This window comes from Phocoena sinus, chromosome 4 (genome assembly GCF_008692025.1).
Source record: "Phocoena sinus isolate mPhoSin1 chromosome 4, mPhoSin1.pri, whole genome shotgun sequence".
Classification (NCBI taxonomy): Eukaryota; Metazoa; Chordata; class Mammalia; order Artiodactyla; family Phocoenidae; genus Phocoena; species Phocoena sinus.
In genome coordinates this window covers 137,401,997-137,418,210 of record NC_045766.1, presented here as the reverse complement: position 1 = coordinate 137,418,210, position 16,214 = coordinate 137,401,997, and the positions used below count along the sequence as shown (strand labels likewise).

The window sequence follows — 16,214 nt, the reverse complement described above, 5'->3', positions numbered from 1 at the left end:
ATCCCAGGGAAACTCCCGGGCTGGGAGACCCCTGAGTGCGATCAGAGGTGCCCAGGTGCCCCGAGCCCCTGCAGGTGGTGTGTTACCTGTGGGGGGTAAGGGTTTGTTCTCAGCTTTGTCTTCATCTTCGTGTTTTTGGGTTTAGCTAATTTCCTAGTTTCTTGTGAGGTAGACAAGGCGGTCCTCCAGGAGTCCTGGGACTTGGATGTGGACACCTGGTCCAGGGACAACTGCAGTTCCTTGTATTCGATGTCCCTGAGGAACAAAAGAGCGGGACAGGTCATGTCCACGGGCTGTGAGGAAGGGTGGGCTCCGGGACCGTCCCCAGGGCGAGTTCATTTGAGAAGCTCCACTGTGTCGTTTCCACTAAGTGGATGGGGCTGGGGTTCCAGGGACGGCCCACCCTCGTTATAAAAGCCACCCCACAGCCTCGAGCTCAGAGCCCCCGGGAGATGCCGAGTGATGTCAGTGTTCTTCGGCAGGAAGAGAGGGAGCGCAGTATGGCTCTCTCCCACCGCGTGAGCCCCACGCACGTTTCCTGCGGACACCATTCGCCACTAGGCAGGGTGTCAGGGCACAAAGGAAAAGACAGAAATGCTACTGATCAGTGTAAGTGTCTGTGGCCCAGCTGCTTCCCTGTTTAGCACCAGGGAGGTGTGAGTGGGGACCCTTGGCGGTCCAGGAGCCTGGCTTCCAGCCTTGTCCACTTCCACACCAGGGGCCCATTCCTGCCCTAAAGAGCCAACTCGGCACCGTCAGATTCTCAGGAGGGGAAGCTGCCCAGAGCCCCAGCCCCAGCCCACGTGGGCCTGTTTGCTCAGGTAGAATCATTAAGGGACTAAAATGCTTTCTCCCGTACAGTTTTGCTAAAATCACTCTAGCCCTAAAAAAAACACCACCTACCTCTCACCCCGCCCCAAACCCCCAGGAACCTGGCACTCACTCCGTGAAAGAACGGAGAGCCTAAAACCTCACTGCATTAGAGAGGACCCTGTTCAGGGTGGGGCTGGGTGCAAAGTGATTTAACAAACGCATAATAGCCACGGTGGGTGGAGAGGAACATATGGTCCCAGGTAGACTTAGGTCCTGTTGCTTCTACTGGTCTTAACTGCGACTGAACTTAACGTTCTGGAGTTTTAAAGGTGCTAAATATTCACAATCATTTACAACAGGCTACGTAGGAAGACAAGGAAAAAATGGGAGATGGCCCCTGTCTCAAATGGCAGAAGCAGCAGGATGACCTAAATGTCTGTGGCCCCAAAGGTCCGGGATGCGCATCCCCTTTCCATCCTGTTCAAGGTGGGGGGCATCGCCCGCCCGCCCTCTGCCCACTCACCCCCCTCACCCGGGGCCGCCGATCCCACCCTCAGCCTCGGGGCACACCCGGCCCTCAGTGCTGATACAGGAATCCTTCAGCCCTTCCCAGTCAACCAGATTGTTCAGTAAAACAAAACAGGAGACAAATGAACAGTTCCAGAAAGACAGAGGGAGAGAGAGATGATGCTTCTGGGAGCGATCTGATGAGGGCCGGGGGAGAAGGAGAGAGCAAGGAGAGAAACAAATGCGTCTGACTTACGTGAGGACATAATTGACACTCACGATGCAGTGGGGCCGGGACGAGCGGCTGTTGTGCACGACGGTGGCGCAGCTCTGCACCCACACCCAGCCGCCAAGCTTGGACAGCAGCCGGTAGTACTTGGTGGTGACCTGGCCCTTCACCAGCACTGCAAGCACAAGATGACATGAGTCCTGGGGAACGATTAGGCGGCCCTTCACCCGCCTTGGAGGAGGCTGCCCCCGCGGCTGACCTCCAGCCCAGGTTCTGGACCTTCCTGGGGTCAAGGACACCTTTGAGAACTTGACTAAGGGAGTGGGATTGCAAGATTTTTGCCTGCGATTTCGCGGGGTCCATGGAGCAACTTCTCCCCTCCCCTGTGAAGAACTCGAATTTAATTGTCACTGCTTTCACTGGGAGAAGCAATTCGTCCCCAGACAACACTGGCACCTGGCAGAGTGATAATATCGGTTTTGTTTTTTAGTTTCCAAAATGCCATAATTACGTTATAATCCCCCAAACTCATAATAGGCGGAAGGAAGGGTGTGTGTGTGATGTAGTTATTTAAACCCAATAGTAAGTTAAGAGCATCCAACGGAGTGTCACGTTGTTGCTGATTTTCGCCGTTCCCCAGAACATGTGTGTCCGCACTTGTACTTCTTCCCATCAACCCTAGTTTTCCCTGGGCCCACGAATTTCCTACGACGCTCACGTAGGAGAGACCTCTACATGGCTATGTAATTTCTGAAAGCTGGGCCTGCGGGCCCATCTTCTATGCAGGGCTACAAACTCTGGACCTCTGGGCAGCCCACTTCCAAAGCCTCCAGGGGCACCTAAACTGCACTGATTCCCCTCAGGGCCTTCGGGAGAGCAGGGGGCGTGCTGTGGGGGGGAAGGTGAATTGGTGAGGTCCTTCTGGATCCACAGCCCATACCCCTTGACACACCAATTTCATATCTAGGAGTTACTCCTACGTGAATTATGAGTAATGCAAAGAAAGACTCACGGGCAAAGAGATTCCTTGAAGTCCTGCTTATAATTCAGGAGGAAAGGAAGGGGAGACTTACCTGTCTAATAATAGGGAAGAGGGTATATAAGTGATGGGGTACCAAGCAGTCACTAACATGACGATTGATAAGAATTTGTAATATGACGGGGAATACACATGACACAACGTTAAATGAAGGAAAGACAAGACTCAACTGCATACCGTATAATCCTAATTATGAAAAAGTGTGCGTACACACACACACACACACACACACATATACACGCCCAACTAACTGTGATCTTGGACAAGTTACTAACTCCCTGTGCCTCGGTTTCCCCGACTACAACAGGAAGATAATCACAGTCCCTACACCGTCGGCTGCTCTGAGGGTTAGAGCGTTCGTGTGAAGATTTAGAACGGTGGCAGACTTGCGCGAAGGACTCGACATACTAGCTGTCATTTATCAGACTGGTGAAATTACAGGTAGTTTTCATTTTCTTTTCTTGATTTTCTGAATTTCCAACAAGGAGGGGGTATTCGTTTTATAATCAGAATGAAATTTTAGTGAATTTTCACATGGGTAAGCAGTCTGTCTGGGAGTGGGAAGTGGAAGTACAACGTCTTTGAGGCCCCACACCCCCTAGGGATGAAGCCAGGGTCAAACGTGTAACCACCGTCCAGCCCAGACGCCGAGGCCGGGCTCTGGAACAGCGCAGGACCAGATCTTTTCTTCCCAGGCTTACCATCGGCATGTCCCTGGACTCAGCTGGCAGAGGTAAGATCATGCTGAAGGGTGTAGCCCATGCTGGTAGGAAAGAGCCTCTACAGTGCCTCTTTTCCTTGCGAGGATTGCTTTTTTAACAACGAAATACAAGGTCCCTATTTCCAGCTCATTTTCGCATACACTGCCTCATTTACCCCCCTACACACACCCGTGGCAGGTGGGCATCACCAGGAAAACGGAGCTCGAGGACATGGCTGGGGCCCAAGCCACGTCCTCTGACTCCCATTTCTCAGGGGCCATTGTGTGAGGAGGGGGCAGCGGCCTCTCGAAGTTTCTGTGTAGCTACTTATGGGGGTGGGTGTGGGCCAATGTTTAGGGGAGACTCAGTTAACCAATTTGTTTATGGCCCCCAAAGAGAGGCAACATGATCAAACTGAGGTCCCATCTGTGGATTTCCCGAGATGTCATTCTTTCTTCAACAGAAACACCTGTTAATCTCTTTGGCTTTGATCTCAAGGATCTCTATTCCTTGCAGTGTTCGTAAGGCCCCTGGGACTATGACATTATACTTTTCCTTTTTCTTATACTTCCCCTTATTTCTTATAATATTCCTAAAATCTCTCCATAATCATCTTAAGCTGAATGCAATGACTATTGGAATATTTATCCCAAATATTTTATATTAGGATTCGAATGGCAGGATTTGCAGAGATTTTATTAGCGCTGACCCTCCCTGAGTCTTCTACGATGAAGCTTTAGATACAGAGACCAAACAAACATAGATGTAGTTTTTTGTTTGTTTGTTTTGCGGTACACGGGCCTCTCCCTGTTGTGGCCTCTCCCGTTGGGGAGCACAGGCTCTGGACGCGCAGGCTCAGCGGCCATGGCTCACGGGCCCAGCCACTCCGCGGCATGTGGGATCTTCCCAGACCGGGACACGAACCCATGTTCCCTGTATCGGCAGGCGGACTCTCAACCACTGCACCACCAGGGAAGCCCGATGTAGTTTTTTTTTAATTTTTTGGGTTTTTTTTTTGCTTCTCTGTGACCCATGGCAATAATCAGCATATCAATCCAAGGGGAAATCCTAGACACTTAGTCACAACGTTCTTCGGTTTGCTCTAGCTCCTCATCCCATCTGTTGAATGTAATAATCTGTCTGAAGGATCCCAGGCCAGAGTGCTAAGAAGCAAGGCCCTGCTTGCGGTAGTTAGTGGTGCATGGGGGCAGGGAGGAGATGTTCCCTAAGCTGTCAGCTCCTGCAGGCAGAGGCCCTGCCCTTGCACCTTCCTCTGGAATGCAGCATCTCTGACATCCAGGGGATCCATGCCCAGATGAAAGCCAGTGGTCACAGTTTTCCGAGGCCGCTCTGGAATGGAACGTCTACTTCCACAAATACACTATCCAGAAAAATAGATGGCTTTCCTGGTTCTTCCAGAATTCCTCCTGGTTCCAGAATCTTTCCTGGAGGCATAGCCACGTCAACGAGCTGGCCTCTGGAAGGAAAGGAAACTTTGGCCTCAAGCATAATATCCATCTCTGTTTTGAATTTTAAGAGCTGAAAAGGACACCAAAAATGCCTGTCGTGGGTTGAATAGTGTCCCCCCAAAAGACATGTTCTAGATTCTAACCCCTAGAACATGCAAATGTGACCATATTTGGGAAAACGGTCTTTGTAGATGTAATTAAGGATCTCAAGGTTCTATCATTATAATAACAAGTGTCCCTATAAGAGACAGAAAAGGAAAAGACACAGACACACAGAGGGAGATGGAGGCAGAGACCGGGGTTTGTGGCCACAAGCCAAGGACCACTGGCAGTCACCAGAAGCTGGAGGAATCAGGAAGGCTCGTCTCCCAGAAGCTCCATAGGAAGCATGACCCTGCCGACACGTTGACCTCCAGGACTGTGAGCCAGTACACTGCTGCTGTTTCACGCCACTCAGCTTGTGGTATTTGGTTACGGCCGCCACAGGAAACTAACCACCCCTGTGGGGAAGATGTAAGTGCAATCCCCGTGCTCTTCCCGGCTCTCGTCTCTGCCAGCAGAGCCTCAGGGAGAGCACAGTCAGCGAGACTGGAGACAAGCCACGTGGTCCTTTGGGGAGTGGGTCTCGGTGTCCTTGACCCCCCCATGCCCCTGCTCTACACCTGGGGCTGGAGGGAGTTTGGTCACTGAGACCTGGAAAGCCCGGGGGGGGAAGAACTTCCAGGGGGCTGTATTGTGCAACATCTGCAAAGTGACACTGACCACAGAAGATGGGCTCAGCCAGACGCATCAAGCCACACCTATAAATGTCCAAACTGCTCCCAGGGAGCAGGACAGCGTGTAGATCGCACTGTGCTTTCTAGTATCGATTATTTCCCGTTTCATTGCTCATGGCTCCCCCCTTAATGCACAGGCTCCCTGCACCTTCGTCAGGAAGACAAAGCTGCTTCTACCTCCAGACTCTTTCAGAGGGGAGCATCTAGAAAGGATCTGCATATGAATTAAACTCCATCATCCATTTCCAGTCCAGAGGCAAGAGAGGCCAGTGGTGGAAGCCAGCCTCCCTGTGAATGTCAATCAAAACTCCTCACGGTAGATTGGAAACTTCTTTCAACTGTATTTTCTATTTGAAGACCTTTGTCCCTGTTCCACAGTTGTGCTACAGAGTGGTTGCAAGCTGACACCCCATGGACTGCATGTGTCCACAGATGTGCTTTGCTGGTGGCATGGTGTTGCTGTTACCCAGAATGCCTTTGGCTGGGTCATGTGTTCTCCAGTTAGCCACAAGCTCCACCACTCCATATTGCCCCATCTGCACCCACTCATACATTCATGTTACATGTCCAGCCCCATAAACATTTGAGTTTGTGGCCCCTGTACGTCATTTAAAGTGCATTTTCCATGGGTCTACACCAGCCATCCTATAATTTTGTTATAACAGTTATTGCTTGAAATATGTGGACCACATATTCAGGCTCCAAAGCCTTTCTGTGACATTGAAATGTTTTCATAGCTGGACACAGCCTGTGTTCTCTTTGGCATTTGGGCTTGGCCCACTCTGGACAGGGTCCTACCTAGAGAACTAGGTGAAATTCATAACTACTTTGGATGAACAGCCGTGCAGACGTCATGGTTCTTCTAAAACACTGTTGTCCACAAGAATCCTGCCGGGTGTCCCTGACACACATCTTCAAGTTTACAGATATTGACCCCCTCCCCGGCCTGTGCACCAGGCTGCCCCCTGCCCACCCCGAGGACCTGCAGGTCAAGCCCCCCATATACAAAAGTCTCCCAAATGCTTTGCAAAGGGAGCAGGGAGGCAGGCCCCAGCTGGGAGGACCTTCCCAAGGCCACAGGACAGGGCTGCTAGGGCCTCCCCTCAGCCACCAGGAGGCAGTGAGCCAGGAACGAGCTGGGAGGGTCCAAGACATTCTCTAGAGGATCCCCTAGAGGATCTCCTTACAGAAGGTTCTGGGGAAAGCCCTGGCACAGACTCACTTGGAGAGCTCAGCTGGGAATGCCCAGGACCTCACTGACCAGAGGCTGAGGTGCCGGGGCCATCCCAGCCCCCATCTAGCTGGCCCCTGGAAGCCTGTGCTCCCCCAGACCACAAGGGCCAGCCCCGCTCCTGTTCACGAGGCTGACTTTCTGGAAGGCGCTGATTCCCTGTCTTGCGGGGCTGAGCTTTCTTCGGACCTCGTGGACGCCTGCTGCCGGTTAAGATAATGTTTTGAAGAATGTGTGGAAACCATATGGCTGACCATGGTCCTGCAGAGCCACCACTTGTTACGTCCAATGAGGCCTCTAGCAGAGCCCTTCGCCTGGCTCCTGGGTTTCGGACACCGATGTGGAGAAAGCGTGGCCCGGGCAAACAGCACAGTGAGCTTCCTTGGGTCCTGGGTGTCGGCAACTGTTCGTTTTCTTCCTAAGCCGAGTTACCTGATCAATTGCCAAGACAGTCGGTCTGTACGTTTCACAGGACCAGGAGGCTCCCTGGGGGCCTTGGAGGGCTGAGGGGCCCAGCGGGTGGGTCACCGTGGCCGCCTTCGGCTGTGGTACATGGAGGGGAAGCAGTCAAAGCCGCGTGGGTGCCCAGGCCCCGGGGGCAGCCCCCAGGCCAGCTCCGGCTGTGTTCCGATTGAAGGACTCGAGGTCCAGTCGCCAGGGGCCACTGCGGGGGCCCGAGGGGAGCCTGCAGGGCGGGAGGCTCGACCGGGCCCCTGAGCCACCAGAGCAGCCGGCAACAGGACCGAAAAGTCACCTTGTGAAGGGACGCGTCCCACCTTCTCGGTCCCCTCACCTGCCCTCCCCAAGCCGGGATGTCCAGCTAAGCTGTGGGGATGGGACCGTGCCCACCACTCAGGCGAGGCTGAATTACGTCCTCTCCTCAAATTCACATGTTCACATCCCAACCCCAGGACCTCAGGACACGGCTGCGTCTGGAGACGGGGCCTTCAAAGAGGTGATCAGGTGAAATGAGGCCACGTGGGTGGGCCCTGACCCAGTATGACTGTGTCCTTAGAAGAAGAGGAGAATACGACCCAGACACACACGGAAGGGAGAGCACGTGAGGACACAGGCCGGGCGCCTACACAGCAAGGAGAGCAAAGAAACCAGCCCTGCCGACTTCTTGACCTTAAGCCCGGTCTGGAGCGTTTCGTTCCCCCGCCTGCGCTGATTGGCAGACCACACAGCACGTGGGCAGCACGGGGGATAGCGCTGTCCGGAAGCAAGAGGCCGGCCCGCCTGGGCACCGAGCCGGGGGTGGAAACAGAACCGGACAGAGTGCGGGGCTCGCCTCAGCCCTCACGGGGCGGGAGCTTCAGTGTGGACGACGCTCCGGCCACCCAGCAGGGGCCCTGCACAGTGGGAACAACAGGCCCCCAGAGAGGGCACAGCCACGCGCGCAAGGACAGGCGAGGGGCAGCCTGTGGAGGGACGGTGCCTCACGGAGCCAGGGAGGGGACGAAGCTGAGGACACGCAGTGAAGAGGTGGACCTTCACTCGAGACTGGCTGCCTCACACCCCTGCCCCCACCACAGACGCCCCAGAAACTTCCAGAGGCCCCACCTCCAGCCCAGGCTCCCCCCACCTGGCCTCAGGCCCCCCAACCTGGCCTCAGGCCCCCCTCCCCGCTGAGGCCCCATCTCCACTCTGAGGCCCCATCTCCACCCTGAGGCCCCATCTCCATCCTGAGGCCCCACCTCCACCCTGAGGCCCCACATCCACCCTGAGGCCTCGCATCCACCCTGAGGCCCCATCTCCACCCTGAGGCCCCACATCCACCCTGAGGCCCCATCTCCACCCTGAGGCCCCATCTCCACCATGAGGCCCCACATCCACCCTGAGGCCCCATCTCCACCCTGAGGCCCCATCTCCACCCTGAGGCCCCACATCCACCCTGAGGCCCCATCTCCACCCTGAGGCCCCACATCCACCCTGAGGCCCCATCTCCACCCTGAGGCCCCACATCCACCCTGAGGCCCCACATCCACCCTGAGTCCCCATCTCCACTCTGAGGCTCCACATCCACCCTGAGGCCTCACATCCACCCTGAGGCCCCACATCCACCCTGAGGCCCCATCTCCACTCTGAGGCCCCATCTCCACCCTGAGGCCCCACATCCACCCTGAGGCCCCATCTCCACCCTGAGGGTCCACATCCACCCTGAGGCCTCACATCCACCCTGAGGCCCCATCTCCACCCTGAGGCTCCACATCCACCGTGAGGCCCCACATCCACCCTGAGGCCCCATCTCTACCCTGAGGCCCCACATCCACCCTGAGGCCCCATCTCCACCCTGAGGCCCCACATCCACCCTGAGGCCCCATTTCCACCCCGAGGCTCCACATCCACCCTGAGGCCCCATCTCCACCCTGAGTCCCCATCTCCACCCTGAGGCTCCATCTCCACCCTGAGGCCCCACATCCACCCTGAGGCCCCATCTCCACCCTGAGGCCCCATCTCCAACCTGAGGCTCCATCTCCACCCTGAGGCCCCACTTCCCCCCGAGGCTGTTCTTTGGCTGAGCCCCTGGCAGATAAGGGGTACAACACCCCAAGAGCAGCCTCAGCCAATGCCTGGAGTGTATAAATACCCCCACTCCCTCTCTCCTCAGTGCCACAGCTGAGGCAGGTGTCCTGGCCTCCTAGGGTCCCCGGGGGATTGAGGGCCGGTGGCCTGTGGCAGCAGCCGCCGGACACGCCCCTTCGATGGCTCCCTCCCTTCCGCACCTCACTTCCCATTCACTGCCCCTGCTTCAGCCACTGTCCAAATAAACTACTGCCCTTGAACCTCAGACTCAGCTCCTGTGTTTTAAGGAAATTAAACAGATGCCAAGCAGCCCTGGGCGGGGGGAGGCAGGAACGGGAAGCCCGGGAAGGAGAGTGAGGCCACAGGGACCACCGGACAGAGAGATTTCAAAATCTCCCGAACAGCACGCCCTGAAGACCCGCCTCCAAACACCTACCCTGGTTGCAGACTGTCTTCCCTTTCCTCGTCCAGCTCTGGAGGGGAAGTAACATTCTGGGAAGAGTGCCGGCTGCCCTGAGGGACGTCTGGAGACGGTTCCAAGGCTGGAGCCGAGGCTGAGCTCCGGGAGACCCACTCCCACCCGACGCGTGGGTAGAGGCCTCGGCTGTTTCCGGCTGTCACTCGGCTTTCGTTGACATGGGGGGGGGCAGGGAAGCTGGTGGAGGGGAGACGGGTGGAATCCGAGGCCACACCCGCCGTCCCCTGGCCTCGCTGCCCTGTGCTCTGCACCTGCTGCCCCCGCGGTGGTTTCTTGGCCACAGTGAAGGTCAGAGTCACAGCACAGTAGCAATCATTGCCAAGACTGCTATTTTCTGTTTTCTTTGATTCACCAATTCTAGCTCATCTGGCAAAGCCGTGCTCCCTCTGGTATGTAAACCCTCCGCCTTTTCTGCGTGTCCCTTGGAAGCCCGTGTGCACCTTCCCTCTCAGGGACCTTGCAATAATCGCAAAGTCTGGAAATCCCCAATTCCAAATGAAGTGAGGTGAATTCATCACGTAAATCACAGGAGACCTCTCGAATAACCCCCCCCGGCAGGTTTAGGAAGTCAGATGAGCTCGGGAAGACGGGGGCCCCTGGTGGACAAGTTGAAGACCCATCGTGTGGTCAGGACCACTGAAGGCCTGAGCACCCAATGGCCTGTCCCACCCACAGACAGGCCTCTCCACCTCCCAGCCTCACCTGGCCCACCTGGCCCAGCTCCCCTCTGGTTCCTATGCGAAAAGCATCTGGTCCATGTCAGGGACACGGCAGCCTCCCACCGGCCACCACCATGGGCTTCATTACATTTCCAAAACACAAGTTGAATTTGTTCCCCCTGAAAAACCCTGTGCTCCTCTGTTAGCCATGCAATGCGAGAGATGAAAAGTGGTATTTGAAACAAAGACTAGTTCCGTGAGCTTCCTTTCTCTGCGCTTACAGGCTACTTTCCCACAGTGCAGCCCTGCTTTGAAAAATAACTCTCCCTTCGTGTAATTCAACGGTTTGCTTTCAACTCCTGTGCTGGAGAGAGAGGCTCACCGTGCTCCTCCTTCAGGGGACGGGGCTGGGACCCCCAGGGCTGGGGCTTTTCCTCGGACACCCTGACAGTGGCAGGGAGGTGTGGAGCTGTGAACTCTCCCATTTGCTCCCCTGCCCACGCCCCCCCCCCCCACTGCCTGTCCTTCCCTCTAGACTGTTCCGTGGTGCACAGCCTCCAGGAGGTGCCTCTTCCACCCCCCTTACTCCAGAGCACACGTTCCCAGCGGCTCCCCTCTACCACCCGCCCTGCCTTTCAGGTCTCCCGAAGACCTAATTCTGTAATTGACACTTCCTACCCCGTTTACACAAGGAAGATTTCTAGCTCCCGTATCAGCGACCTGACCTACGGAGCCCTTCTAAACACTAGGCAACTGCTTCCTCCCAAACTGGGCTTCGAGAAGGTCAGGGACGTTTACATGAGATCATGATTTGGCCATTTTTTTAAAAAAAAAGACATAAAAAGCTGCTCACAACTCCACGTATTTCCATGCACAGGGGCTTTTCCATGCTGTTGTGAATTACAAGGAGCAGAAAAAAGCTGATGGCGTCTGCCCAGCCAACCTCCTGGTTGTCACAACAGGAGGTTGTGCCCTTAGTGACTAGCGAGAAGAGCAATACCCTAGTAACTGCTGGGCTAACTGAGTCCCAGTTGTCACCAAACGGCCAGGCAGATGGCGTGGCCGAGGATCGAGCAGCCCTGGGACCCGTCGCCCAGCTGCAACCAACACCAGCATCTTGTCCTCTGATGCCTCTTAGTCAACACACAGCAAGAAGGAGGACGTGCCACCCGGGCCACATTGCAGAAGATCTGGCTCCCCCAGCCCCCCGTACCCCATTAACAAGCACCCCTGGACCGGCCATTAGCATGGTGGGGTTGGACGGCGGGAAGATGAGGTATTCTACTGCATCCCAGTTATTTGCTGCCTCGATTTGGTTCTACAAGAAAAGTGTTACTTCTTTCACCATTTCAGTGACGAGCGCCTCCACCCTCCCATCCAGATGTTCCCCAAACTTCCTCTGTTGACAAATGGAATACTGTTGGTTTTCTCTTTCTACGTGGACTTCTCCCATCCTAGAAACCTGTGGTCTCCCTGAGCTTCCCAACCAATGATGGACAGCGGTTGGAGGCCGAATTCACTGGATTCAGCTCCCAGCTATGTCGCCTCCTTGCTGTGTGACCATAGGCAAGTGGCTTAACCTCTCTGAACCTCGGCATCCTCAACAGCAAAGGGAGGATCGTGAACATGAGAACCTCCCTCACTTGGTTGGTAATGGATTTAATCACTTAAACAAACAAGTGCCGGACATTAGTAAGGGCCCTGTAAGTATCAGTTCTTCTACTGCTGTTGTCGTTATCCACAACTGCTATCCAGACGTCATAGAGAAATTTAGGTTCCAAATCCATAATCTATTGAATAGAATCCAGCAACTTCCACATCATCCCACACCTGCCAGGGTTTCACTGGATAGTTGAGAAGTGACAATAAGTGCCTGTGCTGAAAGCGAGGGCTACCTGGAGACAGGCTTGATGTTTAAGATTCGTGGGTACATGATGGGTAGTTATTGCATCAAACAAGGGACGCTGCCCCCACTCTGTCCTCAGCGCTCCCTCCCAGGCTGCCAGGGCTCCTGGCCAGGGTGAGCACAGTACTCACAGAGGTGGTGCGCATATCGCAGGTGGAAGACGTCGCAGCCGTGCACGTGATGGTACAGGGTCTTCTCGATCAGGTCCTGTGGCTCGTACCCAGTCAGCTCCGTCACCCTAGGGGAGGGCAGTGGCTCCGTGAATTACAATGCCCTGCAGATTGCGTTTCATTTAAACTAACATTGGTTTTTCCAACTAATCAAGTGCTAAAAGGCTTGGGGGTGGGTGGAGAGAGTGTTGATTTTGGAAACTGAGAATGATCTTTTTTTTACAAGAAAGTCTATGAGCTCCAGCCCAGTGCACGACACATCACTCTTCACGAGCAGGAATGTCCTTCTGAAGCCACTGGCTGGAAGGTTTGGGATGGCTCAAAACGGTCAATACCTTTTCAAGGTGAAGCCTATCAGAGGATGCTTAAGAGTGGACCTGATACTGATACTGGGAGGAGCTACCAAGGTGAGACAGAGCCCACTCGCTGGGGTTTTTTTGGGGGAAAGTCCGGTGTGAAAGTTTTAAAAATTATTCTGGTAAAATATGCATGACATAAAATTTACCATTTTAAAGTGTACAATTCACTTGTATGACCATCACCACTTCCATTTCCAGAACATTTTCATCACCCCGAACAGAAACTCTGCACCCATTAAACAATAACCCCCCCACTTCCCCCTCCCCAAGTCCCTGGCAACCTCTCTTCTACATTCTATCTCTAGTAATTTGTGTCCTCTAGATATTTCCTCTGAGTGGAGGGATGCAATATTTGACCTTTTGTGCCTGGCTTCTTTCACTTAACATGTTCTCAAGGTTCATCCATGTTGTAGCATCTACCAGAATGTCGTTCCTTTTTTGTGGCTGCATAATATCCTGTTTTATGTAGATACCGCACTTTTTTTCATCCTTTCACCTGATGATGAAAACTCGGGTTGGTTCCACATCCTGCCTGTTGTGTGTGCGAACCCGTAACCCTCCACTCCACGCTGGACACTGTTACCTGGCACAGCTGGTCTCAGGATGATGCTCTGATGATTGGGTGATTCCTGCAGGTGGGATTTAGGGAGTAACTGGAGACGTTTAAGACTCCTATCGGTGGAGGACTGTTTTCCCCCAGAAACTAGTATAATGACACCCCAAACTCTTGTGACTGAAGGTAGGGCTTATTGAGCTCGCTGTGGAAATGGAAGCATTCTCCCTGGGCTTATTCACCATTGCCCAGTTTTTATTCTTATCGAGCCCCAGGCATATTCATTTCCCACTTCAGTTCTTTGAAGAAGAGTGGCTCTCAGCATCCAAGACGGCATCATCGCTAGCATTTGGATCACTCCACCCGTAGGTGAAAATTGCATGTGGCCGTGGTATCGATTCCCAGGCCATGGATAACGGTGCTGGGAGCCACGCCCTCAGAGGAGGTGGCCCTAACATCTTGGTGACAGATATTCAAGAACAGATGAAAGTGGAGACGAGGGGATTCCAAAGGAGGTGAGGCCATGGTGAGAAGTCAGTGGGGACTGAGGGTGACAGGGCCTAGGGGCCCTGCTGGCCCAGATCTGAAATGTTAGCTGTAAATTAAAGGGGGAAACTTGACCTCACTTTCATTCCCTAACCCGCTCCCCTCTCTGTGGAGCTCTGCACAGGCTTTGGGTCGTAAATCTCCGTGAGCGTCATATTTCCATGGAATCACTCACTATTTGGTGTACACATTTCCATGGTGTTCCTCCAGGGCAGGAAGGAGCTGGGGCTGGAGGTGGGTAGAAAGGGAATTTGCACAGGCCAGAGCCTCTCAGGGCTCGGGGGACCTGTCCAAGGGCCACCTAGAACTTCAGGCCCCACTGGAGTCTAACTCCGTGTGGCAGGAAAATTGAGACGTCTGGCTTCCCCCCAAAAGAAAACCAGGCATCTCTACGGTGTGGGGATGAAAGAGGCTTCCCAGACCCTTTGGACGTAAAGTTTCAGAACAACGGCCCCGAATGTGTAAATGAATCAGAAACACATGTATTAAGTTTCTCATCAAAGTACACACTGGCTTTAAAAATTAAAGGAGAAGGGAAGGGTTTGGCAGGCTGCCCTCTTGTTTTTTTCCAACCCTCTAGTGTCTGAAGACCTGTCAGAGGGATTTGCCAAACCCCAAACATCGCCGGGTTCACCCATCCTTAGCAAAAGCACCAGCTACAGTTTCAAAGTGAAATACCACAAAACCCCCATGAACCAGATTTCAGGTTACGCCGAGTTCAGTTTTGTCTGGGATTATGCTGGCGGGGGGGCACCAGCTGCGCCCTCCTGCCAGGACTCCCACCCTGGCCCCTGTGACTTTGGGGCTGCTGGGCTTCAGGCCAACCCCTTGCCGTGGCTTCTGGGGTTTGGATGTGGGAGTTGACATCACCCTGCCAGGCCTTTCTACTGACCCTCTGGCACTGGGCCAGTTCTGTCCCCCAGCCCAGTGGCCTTTCAAAGACCATCGAGATGCAACCGACTGCAGACCAGAGTGTGAAGAATTCTTCAGGGCCTCCTAGACGACGGGGGTTCAGAAAAGACCTCAAGGCTTTGCTAAAAGCTTCCTAGTACTTAGTAGGAAGAACTTCACGGGCTTCTGTAGAGACAGGAAGTCCTCCTCGAGACGGCCACCTTGCTTTACTACTCACCTCGGGGGTATGGCCCTTACACCCAGAAGCAGAGGCTCCCTTCAGGAGCAAGCTGGCCTCTGAGCTAAACTCACATAACCTCCTCCGTGAAGCTCCCTGATTTGTCCCTCACGTTTCAAAGCTGAGTGGATTAAACAACTCGAGAAGACCTGAAATCTCTCCTCTTGGGGAGACGCCCCTCTTTCCTCTTCTAGAGGATTCACCAAGCCTCAGAGGCTTTTCCCAGGATGGTCAAAGAAAAACTGGGAGATAAAACAAGGGAGAAACCCGTCGTATCCTCCTCACGGGCAGCCACTCCGCCACACGTGGGATCTTCCCAGACTGGGGCACGAACCCGTGTCCCCTGCATCGGCAGGCAGACTCTCAACCACTGCGCCACCAGGGAAGAAGCCCCTGCAGTCCACTTTTCGAAGTGGCTCCTAAGTCTGGAGAGAGCTTCTCTGTCCCTGCGTGCTGCAAGGCCTACCCCACGCCCGGCTCTGGAGCAGCTCCCAGCCTCCCAGCTCCTCCCTGCAGGTGCCTCTGTCTTTACTTCAAGAAAACAGCCCTTGCCAGCATCTGGCCCTCCCAAGAGGTGCCGGCATCTTTCCCCCAAGGGGTTATATTTCCTCTTTGCTTGGAGTTTCTGGGAGCGTGATGATGACCCTGTAAGGCCAACCCTTGTCATTTCTCTACCTCTGAATGGTTCTGAGATGCATTCACGATGAGCTAGCCTAGTGTCTTCACCTCTTATCCGTAACCAGGTAAGTTTATTTTTATTCCATAAATGGGTAAGAGGATCAATTTTACATCATGTATATTTTACCACAATTTTTAAAAAGTGAAAAAAAATCAATACATCCTAGCTTCAGGACATACAGGAAAATGTGTGTGTGTGTGTGTGTGTGTGTGTGTGTGTAAAACTTTTCTCCCAGAAAGCTCAGCTACACACACCAAAAGTCAGGAGTTGGGTCTCTGAACACTCGTTTCCGTCTGTACAGTTGAGGAATCTTGAAGGCCAAGAGGCACAACGACTCACCTTGCAGGTATATCAGGCTTTTCACCTTTACAAATGCTTCCCATCTACTATGTAGCTTCATCTTTCCTAACATCCTTGTGAGTAGCCAAATGGGCAAAGGAAATG

General features: G+C 53.9%; 1 protein-coding gene across 1 annotated transcript in view; it reads right to left on the bottom strand.

The window, feature by feature from the left end:
* SIM2 (SIM bHLH transcription factor 2) overlaps nucleotides 1-16,214 on the bottom strand; it is a 46,613-nt gene that overhangs the window by 4,530 nt on the left and 25,869 nt on the right. Inside the window, exons 7-9 of the mRNA XM_032631426.1 lie at nucleotides 12,466-12,572; nucleotides 1,577-1,724; nucleotides 87-255 (exon numbers count right to left, since the gene is read on the bottom strand). Of these exons, the coding sequence (XP_032487317.1) occupies nucleotides 87-255; nucleotides 1,577-1,724; nucleotides 12,466-12,572 (424 nt within the window). The remainder of the gene's footprint in view (nucleotides 1-86; nucleotides 256-1,576; nucleotides 1,725-12,465; nucleotides 12,573-16,214) is intronic.